This window comes from Vigna angularis, chromosome 10 (genome assembly GCF_016808095.1).
Source record: "Vigna angularis cultivar LongXiaoDou No.4 chromosome 10, ASM1680809v1, whole genome shotgun sequence".
Taxonomy (NCBI): domain Eukaryota; kingdom Viridiplantae; phylum Streptophyta; class Magnoliopsida; order Fabales; family Fabaceae; genus Vigna; species Vigna angularis.
In genome coordinates this window covers 23,692,886-23,713,286 of record NC_068979.1, presented here as the reverse complement: position 1 = coordinate 23,713,286, position 20,401 = coordinate 23,692,886, and the positions used below count along the sequence as shown (strand labels likewise).

Here is a 20,401-nt window from a genome sequence, read left to right as displayed (position 1 = left end):
ATAAAAACAAATGTCAACACCATATTTAACTACATGTGTAGTGTGCTTAACTTTCTTTTAGTAAATTTGGGTACTTTTGATTATTGAAGTGTATAATTTGTAGATATAAAGATATATTTAAGGTTTATTTGAACAAAATGCTCAAAATAAAATTTAGAAAAAATAAATAAGGCTTGGTAAACTTTTTTTCTTTAAATTCTTATTGTAATTTTTATATGAAATATTTTTTTAAAATGTTTTCTTGTAAAATTACTTATAGATAAGGTTGTGGAAACATAGATATTATTAAGCAAATAGAGTATGGGCAAATGAAAGAGAGTGTTTCTTTTTTGTTGTGTACTCTTAACATTTTGGTGCATAAAGGTGATTAAGCCATGGAAGTTGTGAGCAGGCAAAGAAACAAAAGTGATGAGAATTGACAAGCCAACTGTTATAGTTTCATAAATAACAGGCATAACATATGCCATGCCTCCATCAACACCACACACTCTCTCAGATTCCAATCTCTCTGCTTAATTTTAATGTATAAATAATTAAATGGTAAACTTTTGACTTAACACTGTTCAACCACAACTATATATTTCTTTTATATAATTACTCACTAAAATATCAGTTTTAAACATAATCACACATTTTTAAAACAAAATCGTATCTGATTAACTCTTCTTAGTATGTACTTATCTGGCAAAAACTGTCATTTATATTTAAATATACAATTCAAATATTTTGATAGTTCTCATTAAATCTAAATTCAACCAAAATCAAATAGAAAAATTACTTCCAAATTCAAAATAAAATTATTCTAACAGAAAACAAATTCTCTCACAAGGTTTCAAATATATTTAGATTGGATATAACTGTTGTTCTATAATACAAAGATTACAAATATCTCCTAAGGTCTTCAGACTAAACCCATTTAGTCTACATTTAAAAAGTGTCTAAAATAAATACAAATATGCACCAATGTAGGCGGTAGAGTTTTGTCGAAATACCATAGAAAAGAAATATTCTAAACCCAAATATTTTTCAATTATCATTATATAAATTCTACTTTTAAGAACACTTTGCATATTTTTATTCATTGAGACTATAATCGGACTAATCAGACCAATTTAATCAGAACTACTCAGGTTGCTAGTTTGGATGATGAAAATTATTAAACACCAAGCAGAATAAGTAGAAAATTACTTCGGACAGATATTTAAAAAATAACTTCTTTTTATTTCTTAAAATGAATTTACAATAGATAAAGGTTTATACGTGAGATGTAGCTATAATTAGTATCATGTAATTATTTAATTGTGATTTTCTATCTTGTATGCCATGTGTGTCTATATATATAATGAGTAATAAATTAATATAAAACAATAGAAAAGTTATATCCTTTTATCCCAACAAATCATAATCATCTTAACCCTTATTGACTACTACCGTGGTTTACTGTAAAGTTAGAATCGAGATTCAATGGTCAAAACAGCGCAGGTTTCATAGTCCAATCCTGTCTTAGCATATACTACGTTTATTCATAATTACATGCACTATGTTCCTGTTAAGATAAATTTTTCAATAAATTCTGATAAATTAAAATTAACTTGCCTACTTTAAATTTTAAAAAAGATAAAGGAAAAACTTCTATGTAAAAATGAGTACATAAGACGATTTTAGCTTATAAGGGAAACTCACAGCATTTTAGCTTTCTTCTACAAGTGTTTACAAAGAAATTTATTTGAACAGGAGTTAGGCACTGTAGAAGTGCAACAATATTACTAAATGAAGTTTCACCAGGCATTTAGCAGAGGCAGACATATCTACAACAGAGTGTTTAATATTTTCATGCTTTATTTACTGTCTATCCCTGCGAGTACCCAAATCAGAAGCAACTTCAGCAGCTCTACTTAGAGCACCTGACACCCACAAAGCACCTTTTGAAAAATAGCTGCTGTTTACTAAAGTGTTTGCAGCCGCCGCTACCGATCTTCCCGCCGTGGATGCTGCCGCAATGGTTGTTTCAGAGACATTATATCTCTGATCCACAGATTTAACAGCTCCAATACCAGCAGATATCTTATCTGTGAGGCCAATTCTCTGGCTCAGTTCAGAAACCTTTGCTGTTGCAGTGGCAGAAACCTGATGAGACTCGTCAAAATCTTTAGCCTTAGCTAGCGCATCCTTGCTGAGAACATATCCCTTTGCTAGCATGGTCTTTACTACTTCTTGGGTCATGGTGACTGCTTCTCCAGCAGAGGAAACAAATTGACTGCTCTGTGGTGTCTGAAACAGAAAATGTAGACATATAGAATGTCACATCACGAGCAGAAAGTTATGATAATTAGCAATTTAGAGATTGAGAGAAATATATATACATACAGTTGAAGCAGCCTCGTCCCCGTGACTGTAAGAGGGCTGGTTCCAAAAGTCAAACTCATTTTCATAATGCCCCCAGCGTGTTATGCATATGCGTTGATCTAAAATAGTGGCTCCCTAACAGAACATATTAGTAAGAAAGGCACAAATTATTAGACACTGCTCACTAGGCTGATGTTACTTGATGTATAACAGCATGCTATTTACAATTGAATGATTAGTTCATTACATTCAGTTAGTCAACTATGCAGTTATTCAGCTGTTATATTAGGAGGCATGGTTACAGATTAAAGCACCTGTAAGTAAGACATTCGACAATAACTGATTCCAGTGTCATATAGAAGCACAGATAAAAATTAAACTGAGAAAATATGAACAAGCAGAAATATAGAAGGCTGTAATTGATAATTTGATAGGACACTAAGAGTCTATAAGAGAAGAGAGAGAACTTAGACGGTTGGGGAGTTAGTTAACTACTGTGAGTAAGGGGTGATGCATTGGTTCGAATGCAGAGGGTAGTAGTTAGTCGGTTGGGGGAGAGTAGAGCAACCTATATAAGGGTTGTATATTTCGGTAAGGGGGGTAGCTAACATTTTGAGTGTTGTATAGACAGGACAATTCATATCCTGTGGAGGAGGGATTAAGCCCCCTTTTGGAGGTTGTACAGTTGAGAACATTACAGAGGAAATATACCATTCTTTTCATCTTTTCTGGTGTTGTGAGTGTGTTTTACTTTTGCACCTGGATAGTTCTTGGTCTTTCTTGACCCAAGAACCTATCATAATTGCAAGCACACCATTACAAGCATGTCACTGTTCTTCATGTAGAGCTAAAATATAACTGAAATTTTTGAAAAAAAGCACAATAACATCACGTAAAGACTCTGTCTATTTACAGTTAATTATTTAGAAACATCTTTAGCTGAATAACCAAGGCATTTTCCAACACATCAAGTGACAATGTTCATTTTCATAAATTTGAAATCATTTTACAAAGAACATATTACGAAACTTATCACTGAGGTAATTTAATAACTAGTCGAGTACGTGACCATTCCAGTGTCGATAACAAGTATTCTGGACATGAGTTTGTTAAATACTCACGCTGAGCAAGCATGCAGTTTCTTGTGAATATGCATCTTCGAACGTCACATAAGCAGTACAAGCATAATCACCAGACCTGTACTCAGCAATACCCAGCCATCAGATTAAACTTTAAATAGCAAAAAAATAATATCTCAAACAAATGTGATAAAATACAAAACTTGGTAATTTCATTTAGATTGCTAAAACAGACACTACCAAACATAAATGATCAATCCTCTTTCCCTGGCAGGAAAAATAAATGATTCCTTCATGAAAAAGCTTTCTAGAGTTAACAAATTCATAAATACCAAATGGATATTTATATTCATATCCAAAACGTCTCATTGAAATTTGTTTCCAGGCCAATTTTATAAATGTCCAGTTAAGCCGAGAAATTACAGATATAAAATAAAGTTCAAACAAACAATTTGTGGTGCACTAGCCTCCGGCCTATCATTCTCTGCCTTCATCAGCATGCAAGCTGGCCTTGGAAGGGAAGAATGCTGAAATCAATCATGCCAGTTCCATGTTGAGAACTCATTCGGCCTTGGACTTTGGAACCATTCACAAAGTTAACATGCATAGGACCGACGTCACAAAGCTGACATATGCAGACCACATGCAATATATCGGCTATAATGTCATAATAACACTTCCACCTAGACTATTCCTATACAAGACAGATCGGCCAGCTAGGTATGGATCTAACCCTCCAGAACTACTCCTATATAAGGTTTAATGACTTTTCCCACCAAAACTACTCCTATACAAGGTCTGGCAACTTTTTCCTTCAAAACTACTCCTGCTTAACAGGGTATGCATTACGACTGATCTCAGAGCTGAAACTCACATTTTGGCAAGAAGCGACACTTATACTTGCTTTTCAGCAGTATTTTGGTGCAATTTGATCAAGATTGCAATAAATACTTTCCACATTTTACAAGTATAGTTTTATGCCTTTTTTCCACTGGATCTTTACCTTTCAGTTTAATTTTGAAGGAAATTCAGTTTAAGCTTTTTGCACAAAGACGGGAAATTCAGTTTATCAACCCCTTTTCTCTAGCATACCAAGTATTCGATAAAATTCCCATGTAGCTTTTCTTTCCTTAAACTCTTTACTTTCAACAATTTTTTTACTCTTGCAAAATCCAAATAGCTGGTTCACCGAAGTTATACCCTTACATAGGCCGTGTTCACTATATAGGCTTAACGACTATTCCTGCCAAAACTAGGTATAAATTTAATCCTCAATTTTCCCCTTATAGTCGGAGCTTTTGCAGATAACAACCAACACATACCTAATCACCTCTATACTGAATCCTTACTTTGCTCCGCACAACCAAGTGGAAACCGCCTTAGCCTTGTCCACCTTTGGTTTGTGAACCGACAACAATTAAAGTTTTTATAGTTTCTCTTAATTCGGATTCACAGCTATGACGAGTCAACAATTACAATCAAACAGTACAACAATCTGAGTTATGCCATGAAACTTAATAAAATCAATATCATCAATAAAGAATAACGCAATTCAAAACAAAGTTATAATTTTCTAAGGAGAAAGAATCGCTTAAATTAAAAACTTACCTGATAATTTCAACAGTCTCAATGACACCAGAGAAAGCAAAGAAGTCACGGACATCCTTGTCAGTGACGTTCGGAGAGAGGCCCGTAACCTCTACAGCGTACCCTCCAGAACTCATGTTTCTCAGCTGTGTTCTGAAACAACAAGGAAACAATGAACTAGAACATTCCAGAAGATTAAAATAAAAAGGAAAACGGCCACTTAAAAAGGAAGTGAATTAACGAAGGTTTCAATAAAATTTATTAATATTATTATCACTTAATCACATTTTAATTTAAGTTTTATAATCATAAAGTTGACCAATTACACTTGTAAAATTTATCTAAAGACGAGATTATTTATTGAATATGAGAAAGTGTCTGAAGATATTTCATAGACTTGATGGGTGCAAGTTGAAATTTGAGGAGATACAGGAAGCAATTGCCTCAAAGTTTTCGTCAGAGCCCACTATGAGTATTGGGCCTCCACCAATAACAGCAATTGGTTAACGATCCGCCACGTGGCTAAATCAGTGCCGCTTAGGAAAAGGTGGTCCCACTCCTCTTTCCACCCAAAAAAAACCCATTACCTGCCACTCAAAAACTCTACGCTTCTAAACGGATAACATAATTAATTACACTCATTTCCCATTCCAACACACATGGCATCCATTCCCCTCCTCTCGCCACCCGCCGCTGCTACCACGACCACCGCCGCCGCCTGCAGCAACCAATCCTGCTCCCTTCCCCTCTTCCCACTCTTCTCCAAGTCCCACCGTCGACTCACGCGCCTTCACGTGTCCTCCCCCACTAACAACCCCCGCACTACCGCCACCCCCACCAGTCCCCCCACCTCCGGCGAGACCATATTCTTCGACGGCGGGGCCCACTACGGAGACCTAGTGGCGAACCTTCTTCTGGGATTCACCCTCTTCTGGCTCCCCCTAACCCTAGCGGCAGTGTCACGCGCCATGTACCTGCGGTACAGGTTCACCAACCTGAGGGTGACGGTGATCTCGGGGCTGACGGGTGAGGATCGAAGCGACTTTGGGTACAGCGTGGTAAAGGACGTGCAGGTGGTGCCACGTTTGATCGGAGAGTGGGGTGATGTTATCATAACCCTGAAGGACGGAACGAAGGTGGACCTTAGGAGTGTCCCTAAGTTTAGAGAGATCGCGAAGTACTGCCTGGAAATGGCGCAGAAATCCCAAGTTTTGAAGGAAAGTGGACCCAAAGGTTTTTAGTTTCCCTACTTCTTCTATTCTTTCCTTCTTTCTTTCTTATACGCCTTCTTCTGCTGCACTATCCCTCTTTCTATACTTAAATGTAAATTTCTATTTCATTTTCTTCTGTCAAATTGAGGTTATTTGCAAAAATATCAAGAGAAAAATGGCATAGAGAAGATGAATGAGAGTAGAAATGTTGATTGGAGCTCGGAGGGTTAAAGTGTATTTAATCATAACATTAAAATAAGATTTTAATTAATACTTTTGAGGATTATATAGGCTCTTAAAAATATTTTAAATTGTAAATTAATTCTTAAATATTTCATATTAATGATAAATATTTAATTAACTTTTAATTCTGAACTTAATTGTAAAGTTGGGTTGACTCTTGGACTATTTCAGACCCAACCTAACATGCCTAGTATAAACCAAAATAACAATGGGTTTGATCTAACTCAATCTCATCTCGTTCAATTTAATATGAATATGATCTAGTCTAATATGCTTGGACCTAACTTCATCTAATTTGATGATTTGGATCTTAATGACTTTACCTTTAATGATTGGGAGTCCAATTTAACATGAGATTCATACCACTTTCTCTAACATGAGTTCATACCAACTTAGCCTAACCTTCGTTTCGTCTACACAACTTGGCATGACCCCCGTCTTCATTCAATTTGACGTCATCACTCCTCCATATGGGTCTCACCTAAGACATCTTAACTTTAATTCTAATTTGAAAACAATCTTACTTAGCATAACATGAAAAAAAATTTATTAATAAATAATTTTTTTTATATATTTTGATCTCAAAACTTAAAAATAAAAAATTATAATTCACTTAATTCAATAATATTAATTTATTTTATGTTAAATGATTTATCAGATTAATATTTGAAATTGATATTTGAGCTCGAATGTATTAAATAATATAAATAATTTAAATATAAATTAAAAATATAAATCGGAAATGTAAATTGGAAATGTCGAACAATTTTAAAGCAATTATTTATTTTAGATAAAAATAAATTCTAATTTTATATTAAAATTTAATGATTAAAAATATATTTAATCTTATTTTTATTGTATAATCACGAAATTTTTAATTTTAAGTTATCTACTGTTTGACCTCAGTTTATTCTAAAAGTTTCTTTCTTTATAAAATCCGATTTCAAATTTAAGAGAATTTTATATGCGAAAGTCCGAACCCAAATTTTCCCACTGCTGTTAGACTGTGAATGAAGCTCCAAATAATAAAAAGAATTAAAAACGACTTACTATATATAATGGATAAAGATGATCTTGAAAAATTATTCTCATTAATTTACTTATAATCCTTGGAAATTTAAAATTGTGTGCGGAAATTAACAGAGACTAGAAATCTATAAATATTTTTATTAAAAGTAGAAACTGAAAATAAATACAGCTGACAACAGAAGAGTAAAAAAATGATTCTGCAGATTTGACCTCGTCCCGTGTAATTAAAATATAATGAGAGATGAAACTGTTTTCCTTTTTCTGCTGAAAAGTTAAAGATATGAAAATGAAATATTATCCTCCACTTCTTAATTTTCCTAAATGTTTGTTTAAGTTGGATGGCTATGAAGCCTCTATATGGATCCAAATATAGCTGGGTTTTATTTGACGAAGATATTAAAAAGATGGGATTTTCAGGGTTTTATCCTATACTTCCAAGTTTTAAATTTCTCATTATGAACAATGAGGTTTGGTAAAAATTAAATGAGTAACAAACTTATTTAATAAAATGTTTTATAGTTATTATTCATGCACTTCTTCACTTTTTTCCTTTACTTCTTTCATTTTGTGCTTTCTCGTAATTTTGTGTTTTCTCGTGTGTAATTCGTGGTCTTCCATTTTCGACTTCCCATTCTCGTTGCATTGAAAGAGTTTTAAGAGATATTTGAGAGATATTTTCCGTTGGAGAAGTGTAGTGGAGGTGCTCCTTAGTGTTGTTGTTTTCGCCGTTGACATTGGAGTTGAAAGAGTGATTTTGTTTGAAGTTTTTCATGTCAAATAGGTGCATGGTCCATTTGAAAGCTCTAAATCTTAATTGAATTTGACAATTCGATGCATACCCTCTCGGATATCAAAATCCGAAAACATGTACATATGTCAATATCCGATGAAGGCCAAATCAGTTTTTGAAATCCAATTTGTGTCTGCTCGCGTTTTCTGATCCGATTAACTGTTTTCACAACTTGTATATACAAATGTCTTTTCTTTCTCTCGTCCAAACCTTCCAAACCTTCTACATACAAATCCTAATACAACAACGAATATCAATGAAAAGGAAGTTAAACAGATGCAGCAACACCCAACAACCAGAACGTGATCTCCAACAAGAAGAAAAAGTTGATCTCGAACAAGTACAACGTGATATGTGGATCTGTGGAGAGAGATGAGAAAATGAAGAAGATGGGAAAAGCTTGGTGGAGAAAGCTTGGTGTGAAGAAGAGAGAACTTGTGATATGAGAGAAAGCCAGATATTTTAATGGAGAACGAGAATCTAGTTAAAAAATGATATGGTCAAAAGATTCTTCTGCATTTATTAAAAATTATAAATTAATCACGTCTTAATGAAAGACATTATAGGTATTTCAAAAAATTTTGGAGGTAGGATGAAATCCTTGGAGGTAGAGTGAAATTCCCTGAAAAGATTTGTTCATAAAATTTGATACACCCTCAAGTGATTCATTGATTTCGGATTTATGGCATTTTCCCCGCACCTCACTATCACTAAGTGCACTGTTACTGATAGAAAAATACTAAAGTACCCTTCTTATTGCATAACACCTCTATTATGCCATCATCATTACATCTCTGCCATTGGCTACTGAGGAAAAAAGAAGAGAGTTTACTTTGAAAAACAATTCGTTCTGAAAAACTCATTTTGAAACAATATATATAATTTGGAAAGTTTGTTTAAAACAATTATTCCAAAAGGTATATGTTTTCAAAACCTTATTTCCGAAAATTTATTCTAAAAATCCTATTGTAGAAATTATGTCCTAAAAGATTTCCAAAAACGTATAAACTATGGTTTTTAAAATCAAGATGGTGCAGTTAGAAACTACGAGAGTGAAGGAAGAAAAAGTCAGATTTATTGTTGGTGTGAAGTACCCATCTTGCAGGCTGCAATCTATTATAAAATAGCCCAATATGACAACACAACTGAAAAGGAAATTACTTCCTACACCCTATCAAATTTCTTCCTCGCTCCATCAAAAAAAGCTATGGGAAGATTTTTCCGGAGTGATTGCTAAAATAATTTTCGAAAGTATTTATTGGGTTCCGGAAAATATATTTCGGAAGTAATAGGATATAAGAAGTAATACTCAACTGAAAATTGAGGTAAGAAATATATTTTGGAAAGTTTGTTTCGATAATTCTATTCTGAAAAGCTTATTCTAAAATGTATTTCATGCATTTTAGAAATTCTATTTTGGAAAGTTTATTCTTAAAATCTTATTCTGAAAATTTTGAAAATATTTTGAATTTATTTTTTCAAAACATGTGATACGGAAGTCAGTTTTACTAAGAGCAAAATTGTAATTTAGAAAATTACGAGGATGCACGGCGGGAGTGCAGGAAGTAAAAGCCTCAAATTTATTTCATCATTCAAAATATTATTAGTATGGACTAGATCCGTTCTTCAAATAGATTTTAATTATTTTTTATCTTGCAACAAGTTACGTTAACTTATTTTGAAAAACTAAAATTTAAATAAATCTAATTAAAAATGAAAATAAGGTATATATTTTAGAATTCATATAACGTAATTATAGTATACCTTAAGAAAAACTATTGAAAAGGCCAAACTATATTGATTAGGCAAAAGCAATTTGAACCTATTGCTTAACATTGATTTAGATGTAAAGAATAATGTAGAAGCCACCAAAGTTTTGAAAGAAACAAGTTTTTTCACAAGCCGAAAAGCACGTTTTGTGAGTTTCGTGAGAAGTAAGAATGATGGAAATATAATAGAACTATTATTATGTTTCCATTATTCTCCATAAGCAATAAGATTTAAAGTAGTTTTTTTTTTGTCTAAATAATAAACATTTTTTAATCAGTAGCTTATAATTTAATTGATGATTAAAAAGTATTCAATATTGTAACTGGTGTATTTTGTTTCTAGTATTTGATTATGCAGTATGTTTTTAAATGAAAATCTATTTCGTTGTATGTGCAGATAATTTTTTAACTAACGATATTTTAATGTATAACTACTAACCACTTGCTATAATAATAATATGATGATGATGATAGAATACTCAAATTAAAAATACAATTTTTAAATGGTATATTATTATATTATCATAGTAAAATTATTAATTAGTTGCATATAAAATAAAGTTTGTTAAGATATTATTTCTTTAATTATTCCTACTAGAGGAACACTTTTAATATATTTTGAAAAATTCAAATGTAAGATGTCACATTCAAATAAGAAATAAATTATTTAAATGTAGTTCACAATAACTCTTTTATCTGAATGATAGTTTAATAATTTAGTATGAGTAATCCGACCTGTTTTTGAAGATCTGACCAGGTTTACAGGTTTAAAAAGATAGAATTGATATATTTTGACATCTCTAATTAAAATACATTTTTTTATCAAAATTTATTTAAAACATATAATAAAATTAATATAAATCAAACTTATAAATAAATTGACCTCGTTTATAATCTAAAACTTTAAAATAGTAAATTTATAGATTTTTGAACTATATTTAACTTTTAATCTCTAATTAATATAAAACTTAAACTTATATGTTTGTAATTCTTCTCCTTTTTTTGAAACCAGATGGATAAACAAGTGTTTTTAATTTTGAAAACTTAAAAATGGAAAGACTTTGATGTGTTTGTGATTATCGTCGGTGGCATTCATTACGGTTGTTGTTATTAGACGATGTTAAGTATGTAGGGCATGATTGAATTTCACATCCATTCTTAGGAAAGTGTCATTCTTTCACACTTTTTTCCTTTCATTTTTCAATTAAGAATTTGTCATTATTCTCACATCCTACTTCCCCACTTTAACACTCAATCTTCATATTCTTTGTTTTTTCTTCCTAATTTATTGGTTATAAGTTAGTAATAATCATATTTATTATATCAAATATTAACAATGATTTTCTATGGTGAAAGGTTGTGCATGCAAGAACACCATAATGACATGTGACACCTCAATTCAAGCCTTTACCCCATCTTATTTATTATAATTAGAACCCAACAAACCTTTCATCTCAAATCTTTTCTAAGATTTGGCCAGCATAAATAAATTTACTAGTACAAACATTATAGTTTTTTTATATAATTGAATTTATTGTACAAGTTAATCAATTATTTATTAGTTTTCTTAAAAAACGATAAATAAGTACTTATTTCTTGAAAAATATCTTAACTAAATGTACACAAGGAAAATGCTTACGTTAATTTACTCAAAATTGGTTTTATGAAATACTTTTTGTAATTAATTCAATAATTATTTACAAATATTTTTAAGATGAGAATTTTTAAGTAGATTGATCTCGCTTTTTCCGCAATCTAGTAGGTCACTTTCTATAATGAGTTATGGTTATCTCTCACATAGATTGTTATCATTTTTGTTTTTTGTCAATAATTTTCTATGAAATTTTGTTTAAATACATGGTTTCTTTTGGAACTTAGTAGATAAAAAGAATTCCAAACAACAAGCATAGTATGTTTGACAATAATTTTTTATGTATGAGGAATTTCATAGAAATGGGGCGACGAATTAATACATCTTTAATTCGTTTTTCTTCATACTTGACTGGCCTCCTTTTGAAATGTTTAGTTATTGATATTGTTAAGCAGTATTTTTAAGTGCATGTTGACATGTAATGTTGGATAGGACACTCTTATTAACAAGTTCATAAACATTATACAAAAGGTTGTCAACCCAGCATAAGTCCTCCATGTTCAACATTTCTCTAGTGCCACCATCCTTTCTGATTCCAACATCCTTTTCGGTGACGTTTCCAACACTAGCTACCAATAATGTTAGTGTGTCTTCTAAATGAATTTTTTTATTCTTCACATAAGTATATGTTTCTTCCCTCCATATATTGAAAATTATAGATGAAAGAATTAGAAAAAATCAACAACTTTTACAACGAGGGCAGTCTTGCCTTATATAGCAACTAACAATTTAAGGTGAGCATTAAGGTGGCAGAAAAAGTAAAATAATAAAGTAAAATAATACTGTCTCTTATATTTATCACGAAGACACGAAGGTTAGTTAATGAATGATGTCATCCTCATTTTTTACTTAAATTACATTAATTAAGTACTTTATTTTTTAATTTCTAGCTAGATATGTGTAAGACATATGGTTGATTTAAAATTACTATTGAATGTTAATGATGTTGTAACAACCGGTACCGATTTTGCATAGCGAAAATATAAAATCAGAGTACGATACCGATTTAAAAGTGGTTCCTTTAATTTTCTCTTAAACGTTTTATCAAACAGTTGATGTGCAGAAAATGTAAAGAGTGCAGAGAGTAGAAAAAATCACACAAATGATTTTTATCCTGGTTCGAATCAAAAGATTCTACGTCCAGTCGTTAATCACTATGAATAATGATTAACTTTTTCACTAAAAACAGTTTTACATATTACAATATAGTGAATGAAATAAGAATGATAAAACCTTCTTTCGACAAACGAACCAGAAGGAAACTTCCTTCGACAAACGAACCGGAAGCAAGCAGCAAACACTTTCTTTCGACAGACGAAACGGAACAGTGCAACAAATATCTTTCTTCGACCAACGAACCGGAAGAAAACAGCTCTGCCAACTTGAAGAGAACCGCTCCGACCTTTGACACACAAAGCGCGAGCTTCTCCTATTCACAAGACTTGACAAGAGCAATGAACTAACACTTGAGAACTTCCTCAAATCACACTGTATCCTCAAATGACTTAGATTTTTTTCTAAAGTGTTTGGCAAAGGTATATATAGCCTACTGGTTCGAAACTAAAGAGATGCATTACAATTGCCAGTGATAATCGATTATTATAAGTGATAATCTATTATCTACGAGACTTGGAATAATTTAGAATATTTATTCTTCAACCGATCGGTTCCAGTTCTTCACCTCCTTCTACCATTCGGTTTGAGTTTGACACTGTTCGGTCTTCACCTTGTGTTCGGCCAGTGTTAGTGACCGTTTGGTATTACTGAGTTTCGTCAATGTTCAACTTGGTTCGGTCCTGAACTGTGTTTGATCTTTATCGACCGTTCGGTCTTCTAGCTGTATTTGGCCATGAACAGTGTTCGGCCTTTATCTATTATATGTCGTTCGGCCTTCAACTGCTGAGTGACCGTTCAACCTTAATTTGATACGACCGTTCGGTCACGGTCATGCCTTCCACTACTTGGTCTTGGTCATAACTTTACCGCTCGGTCCTAAGTTCTTGGTCATGACTGCTCGTGTCCTGACTGCTTGGTCTTGGTCATGAAGTCTACCGTTCAGTGCTCACCGCTCGGTCATGAAGTCTACCGTTCGGTCTTGATGTCTTCTCTTATGCAGAAATGCTTTTAAACTCATACAACAGAAGTCTTCTTATTCTTCACTTTATAACATCATCAAAATCATTATTTTCAAGATAGCAATGCTCCTCATTGGTAACAAATGAGACCTTGACCCCGAACCTAAATCAACATCTTTAAATCTAAATCAAAGGTAAAAATAACAAAGTAATTGGAAATTACTCTTCAACACGATCTCCTATGCTCAATTAATCTGGCCAATTTGCCCACTTCAGTGATGAATTTCTCTTTTATGGCACTTTGTTGTAGCACCAACAACTCTTCATCCAATGTAAAGGATTGAAAGCTTGTAAATTGAATAGGAAATCTTGAATCATTAGTAGTAGGTGAAATTATCTCACATTCATCAAACAAAATTGCACCAATATTATCAAGACCAAAATAAATCTCAACAACCATGTCAAAAATGAGTTGCATGAGTGTTATTATTAAAAGCATTATTTGTATTAGTTGCATGATCATTCAAAGGAAAGTCAACGTGTATGTATGTAACAAGGTCAAAATGGATTTAAGAGTTATTATCATTCAAAGAAGAGCTCCTGTTGTCGCCTTGCAACTTCTGTTGAGCCTACTATAGATCTAAGGGAGGTCTAAACACATAAGCTCATAATAGTAAATTTGAAAACAAAAATAAACCTAGAAAACAAAAAATCAAGATTGAGGTATCAATTGAATTCAAAAAGCTTAAAGAAATTGAAAATTTTTCAAAACAGAAGATACAATGTCAAAATAAAATAAGACCAAGGATCTAGTTATACCTTTTTAAAGACAGCAAAAAGACTCATAATGCAAAGCTAAGTAGATCGAAAACTCTAGTAAATCAATCAAAAGAAACCAATAATTAGAAATGTGTGATCTAATGTATGAAATCATTTAACATTTTTTCATTTACACTCCCACTCCACTAAGTTGTTTTTTTTCCAGACAAATTGGCTTAGTGAAATGTTGTCAAGGAAAAATATGTGTTAAAGCCTTTGTCACAATTGAGTTTAAGCAAAATCCTAGTTTTCTCTTTTTGTAGTGTAGGGCTAACTAGGGTATCAATACAAGGAAATTCGATGTCAAAATAGAAATTGGTCTAGTTCTATCCCAGATTTAAGTTTGGGGAGAATTAAAATGAAAAAATAAGTACTGCAAAAAAATTAAAACTAACCTAAAGAATGGAATGATATTTTAATGTATGAGACTAAAACTAAGGCAGAAAATATGTATGAAAACAATTTCTAATTATTCAAAATTGCTAATGAACACTTAGAATGCAACAAATGATGTACTGGAATTTGTTTTGGTACTTAAAAGTATGAAATACAATGAGTTTATTCATTTTGAAGTCTCTGATAATTCATCAATTTACAAACTTAATAACCTAAGCGATATGAGACTATTAGACGCGATATGAATATAAATCCACCTAATGAAAGTTTAAGGAAAATGACAATCAATCTCCAATTGAAAGTTTAAAAAACTAATAATTTATCTTAAAACATCGTTATCGACCTCACAATAAACGTCAATATTTCGATCCTAAGTAGGTCATATTATCGATTCAATCTTATAATTATATAATTATGACCAATAGAGTTTTATGTGTAAAGTACACATTTTTTTTCTTCTATCATACTCATTAAAACTTATTCTAAAATTTTGATGTGTATTAAGTTGTCACATGTAAATTACCAAGATGTCCAAAGTGCACACAACATAAAAAAAATTAACTTAAATAGAATGTTAAACCCTAAATATTAGAGTCAATTTGTAAGTGATGAATTAGTTCTATTTTTTATGTAAAAATATTTCTATTTTTCTTAAAACTCGTCTTCTTTATATATTTAAATTAACTCAATTTAAAAGTTTAAAGGATTATGGTTTAAAATTAATTGAAGTTCTTCATATACACATTTTAAGTTAAACCTAATGCATTTCAATGATAAGTCAAACTGAAGCGTAAACTATATCTATGTATATAAACGAAATTTCCCTATTTATATTTGTTTTTCAATTTTATCTTTTACATAATTTTTTATATTAAAATAATTATTTTATAAATTTTACTCTTTAAATTACCGTTTTTTTTAAATCTAATTGATTCCTTTAATTTAACTACTTTTTAAACTTAACTATTACTTTTTAATTATAAAACTATCTACAAACTAAATAAAAATTATTTACAATAAAATTATGAAAAATATGTATATTTAATTTATAATAATAATAATAATTTTATTATTTTTTATTATATAAAAAATGAACACACTTAAACATAGAACATGGGTTTTCATTAATAATATATAAAAATAAATAAATAACGGACTCTCAATATGATCCAAAAAATATATAAAAAGAAATAAAAAATCAATTACAATGACTTTTATATTTATAATTAATTACTATACTTTTATCTAGACCTTTAGAATTCGAAATGTACGTACCCATATATACAACTTTCTGATTAGGATATTTTAAAAAAATATAAATATAAGAATAATTGAAAAACGAATGGTAAAAGACGTGTCAATAGGCACTCTTTATAGCATATCTTTAAAAGCAAAATAAAAAAACTTTTTTAAATAAAATAGATAAAATAAATAAAGTAATAAGGACAAAATAGTCAATACATAACAATAATTAGTTTCAATAAAAACAGATTGTGATCTTACATGTTATAAAATATTTGAATAGAACTTGAATACATATTCATAAAAATAATGACAAAATTGTCAATTCAACCTAATAAATATGTGTTATTAATATATAAAAATGTATGCGTCAATACTTTTTGTATTTTTATTCTCTATTACATTATTTACTATGTTTCACATTTTTCTCTTCCATTTCTTAGCTGTATAATTCATTCACTGCACAGATATAATTTCTCAAACTTAAATTATCTTTTACTCTCTTAAAATTATACTCTCTCTCAGTTGCACACTTTTCAAACTATTTTTTTTTTTAAAAAAAACACTACCTTCTAAAATAATTCTATACAATTCAGCAATTAATTCTCGTTCACCAATTATTCAAAACAAATGTGTTATATAAATAAAATGGGTAAATTCAGCAATATTCTCATTATCTACGTTAAATTCTTTTTATGAGTTTCTCCTAACTCATTGAACTATAAATAATTTTTTTCGTGCTTCCTTTATGCTAAAAAAATTGAGATTTTTTTTTTGCAAATATTCCTTCATGTCATGATAATTGCAAGGTATGATTGTTTTTAGAAAGAATTATATTGAACAAAGTTTACTAAATTAATTACATTTTTCAAATATTAATTTAATTTATTTAAAGACAAATTTATAAATGTAATTACCCTTTTCTTATTTTAGCTAACAACCATCGAGTACTCACTTAAATAAACTGAAAATCGATATATAGTTATACTTATTACTAATTACTTATAGATATATTTAGTTACTTAATCATTTTATATAATGTCATGAAAATTTACAAATATACATGGCGATATCATTGAAGTATTCACTTAACATGTATTTTTTATTTATATTATCTAAAAAAAGCTTTTATTTATGACGTCAAAGAATCTTGGAGATGAACCTTTGTTTGAACATCTACAATTCTTCGACAAATCAACTAAAGAGTTTTGGCATAGAAAGTTTTCATTTTCCACATTGAAAGAACAAATAACATTTATAAATATATTATTTCTTTAAAGAAAACTAAAAACTATAGTTATTTATAAAGGTAAATAATTCCATATATTCTTTAGAAAAAAAAATAATGTATAAGGTGAAGAAAAAGGAGGTGGGGGTCCCATGAGGATGTAGAAGGGAATGATTAATTTGGCAGACATGGAGTTCAGCTAAAATAGGCTTTAAAAAGAGAAGAAAAAGAAATGAATAATGAATTGAATTGAATGATATAGTTGTATGATCTGACAAATTTTATGAAAGGGTCCTGAAAAAGGGTGCAATCATAAGGTCCAGCTCCTACAATGAGACATTCATTCTTTCTTTCTTTCTTTCTTGCTTTGTTTGAGATTGCATTGCATGAAGTGTGTGTAACCATTGCACCACAACTTGTTGAAATGTACTTCCATTCTTTGCTTCACCATAATTAAAATCCACTAAAGCAGCTACATGTAGGAGTGTAGGTGGGTCCCATCACAATGAACTAGGGTTTCCCATTCCAATTGGAATTACTTCTGCCATCCCATTTCCAGACACCTTCCTGGAAATTTCTGAATTTGTTTTCTCAGTTTATCACAACACTTTCATTAATGTTGTCAAATACCTACCACTAGGTTTGGTCTCTTGCAGAATCCCCCGTATCATCATCATCCTTTCAACTCTTCTTACTCTTCATATGACATATAAGATTCTTTTGTTTAGGTTAAAACATATCCTTTTCAAAGGCTATGTTACATAGTTTAAACATTAAAGTTAAATTAGTTTTATTTTTAAGTGTTTTGTTTAAATAAGATACTTTACATTTGTTAAATAAGATAGTTATCATGAACTTTGTTGACATTAAAAGAAAACAATCTCTTAACATTAATCCAAATCTTAACAAACTTTAATCGATAAATAGTTTTGACTTAACTATTGATAATTGATATTTGTAAAGAAAACTCTAATTAATAGCAACTTGAAAATAAATTGATTTATGATTGATCATATAAAACTAACTTTGGTAATGATAACAAAGTAATTACAATTAACTTTAATTTAAATGAAATTGTTGTTGATATTAGCTGAAAAATAAAATCAGACAAACAACGTCTAAATTTCAATTAAGATGTTACAAAGTTAATAATATGTTCACTAAAGCCAACTTAAAAAGACTATAAAGAGAGAAAAAAAGTATTATAAATCTATTGGACTCACATAAACTTCATTAAGAAAAAATAAATAGGTATTTTTATTTATATACTTTTAGCTTATTGTGCATTTAATAGTATAACTTTTTGCACATGTATTTTAGGAGGGAAACACACTGGGAGATCAGAAGACAAAAACTAAGTTTCTAGTGAGAAAAGGAAAGAAACTAGCAGAGAGAGAACAACAAGAAGAAAAGAACAACCAGTTTATCTTGTGTAAACCTTAAGCTAGTTCGAAGAAAATATTTTAATCTTCATCTTATATTTTCAGGTTTTATTTGTTGTTTAATAAAATACTCATTGGTTTCTTGTGTTATTATCATATTATGGGATATTCTTTTTAGATTCATAGAAACTCCAAAAGAACTTATGATCTACCTATTAATTATTATTATTATAGACAATAGATTTTTCGACCATATCAAGATTTTCCACATTAAAAAGTTTGGGTAGTAGTTGATTTTTCTTTTATTTATTTTATTTATTTCATTGTTTTACATATTATTTATATAAAATATTTATTTCACTTTTTATTTGTTATTTTTGTTATCTTTCCAATATATATATAAAAGAAAAATATGAAAACAATTTAAATTCTTACATTATGCTCAGAATTTGATTTTTTTTTTCAACTTTTAATCAACTAAAATATTCTTCTAAATTCATAAAATTTTAATTTCATTTAAAATTATATGTCTAAACATTATCAAATATTTCTAATTTTTTATGATTTAATTTTTTTTTCATCAAAAACATGCACGTTTTCTTGATGATACAGTGCCCAAATGACACAGCGAGTTTTGATAAAATTAAACTTTCGGTTCTAAACTTCATAATTTATAAAATCTACTTCATTCATTTTTTAACTATTAAAACTTTGAAATTTTTTTTTTTGCTTTTATTTATTTTAATTATACTAAATAGTTGATTTAATATTAATATGTTTCATTTGTAGTCTAGTAAAAACATTATAGTTTTAACATAACAATTTTAATTTTATTAATTTCATTTGAAATTTATTAATAGTTAATATAATTGAATATATATTTGAACTTTAGTAATTACCGTATTTATTAAAAAGAATGAAAAATTAATCTTAATATGGAATACATTGAATAAATTACTAAAATATATCTTCAATTATACTTAACTATTATGGGAGTTCAACGAAATTAAAACTTTTGTATTGAGATACTAAATAAAATTTATCCTAATATAATTTACTATCTTTATTAGTTTACTCAATTCTTAATCAGTATATATATATAAAGAGAGAGAGAGAGATGTAAAAGTAAAAGAATGAAAAATAAAAAAGCTTTTGTATTTCTTAATTTTTACGTGGAAAGCACATGAAAAAAAAAAGGAAGTATTATTGTATGAATTAAAAGAATTAAATATATAATTGTAAAAAAATCTTATAGAAACGAGAAAAAAAAAAACGAATCAAACAATATCTGAAGGTGGAGAAAAAATAACACGTAATCAGTGGTAAGGGGTGCGATGATATTTTATTGTTATCGTTCATTGAGTCAATAAACAAAGATTTTGACTTGTAATAAATATCTTTTAATAGTTTTCCTCTGTAGTTTTCTTTTCCCACTCTTTAACTGTTATTATTGTGATAAGATAAAATCACTTTCATTTGAAATATCCTCCTACGTCTTAATTAAAACTTCAAGTTGCATTTTTCATACACGTTCAAATTATCAAAAGCGAAATT

At 29.8% G+C, this 20,401-nt stretch overlaps 2 protein-coding genes across 5 annotated transcripts; one reads left to right on the top strand and one right to left on the bottom strand.

Annotated features, from left to right (window-relative positions):
* Positions 1-1,606: 1,606 nt before the first annotated feature.
* LOC108322487 (binding partner of ACD11 1) lies at positions 1,607-5,642 on the bottom strand. 4 transcript variants are annotated; one of them, XM_052869178.1, is made up of 5 exons: positions 5,456-5,642; positions 5,034-5,165; positions 3,468-3,543; positions 2,368-2,481; positions 1,607-2,271 (listed from the first exon to the last, which is right to left on the bottom strand). In XM_052869178.1, the coding sequence occupies exons 2-5, from the start codon at positions 5,147-5,149 to the stop codon at positions 1,843-1,845; spliced, it is 735 nt and encodes a 244-aa protein (XP_052725138.1). In that variant the 5' UTR covers positions 5,150-5,165; positions 5,456-5,642; the 3' UTR covers positions 1,607-1,842. The 4 variants fall into 4 exon arrangements, with proteins under 4 accessions (XP_052725138.1, XP_052725139.1, XP_052725140.1 ...); XM_052869179.1 differs by having other exon boundaries at positions 5,443-5,461; XM_052869180.1 differs by lacking the exon at positions 5,456-5,642 and adding an exon at positions 5,339-5,357.
* LOC108322488 (uncharacterized) lies at positions 5,623-6,495 on the top strand. The gene has a single exon (XM_017554610.2). The coding sequence runs from the start codon at positions 5,672-5,674 to the stop codon at positions 6,251-6,253; it is 582 nt and encodes a 193-aa protein (XP_017410099.1). The 5' UTR covers positions 5,623-5,671; the 3' UTR covers positions 6,254-6,495.
* The last annotated feature ends 13,906 nt before the right edge of the window (positions 6,496-20,401 follow it).

What these genes read in the sequence shown, in the direction of transcription:
- LOC108322487 (XM_052869178.1), bottom strand. Translation starts at nt 5,149, where the DNA reads ATGAGTTCTGGAGGGTACGCTGTAGAGGTTACGGGCCTCTCTCCGAAC. An exon ending in GAGACTGTTGAAATTATCAG is followed by an intron (nt 3,544 to 5,033) that starts GTAAGTTTTTAA and finishes TGCTGAGTACAG; the next exon opens with GTCTGGTGATTATGCTTGTA. An exon ending in GGGACGAGGCTGCTTCAACT is followed by an intron (nt 2,272 to 2,367) that starts GTATGTATATAT and finishes TTTCTGTTTCAG; the next exon opens with ACACCACAGAGCAGTCAATT.
- LOC108322488 (XM_017554610.2), top strand. Translation starts at nt 5,672, where the DNA reads ATGGCATCCATTCCCCTCCTCTCGCCACCCGCCGCTGCTACCACGACC.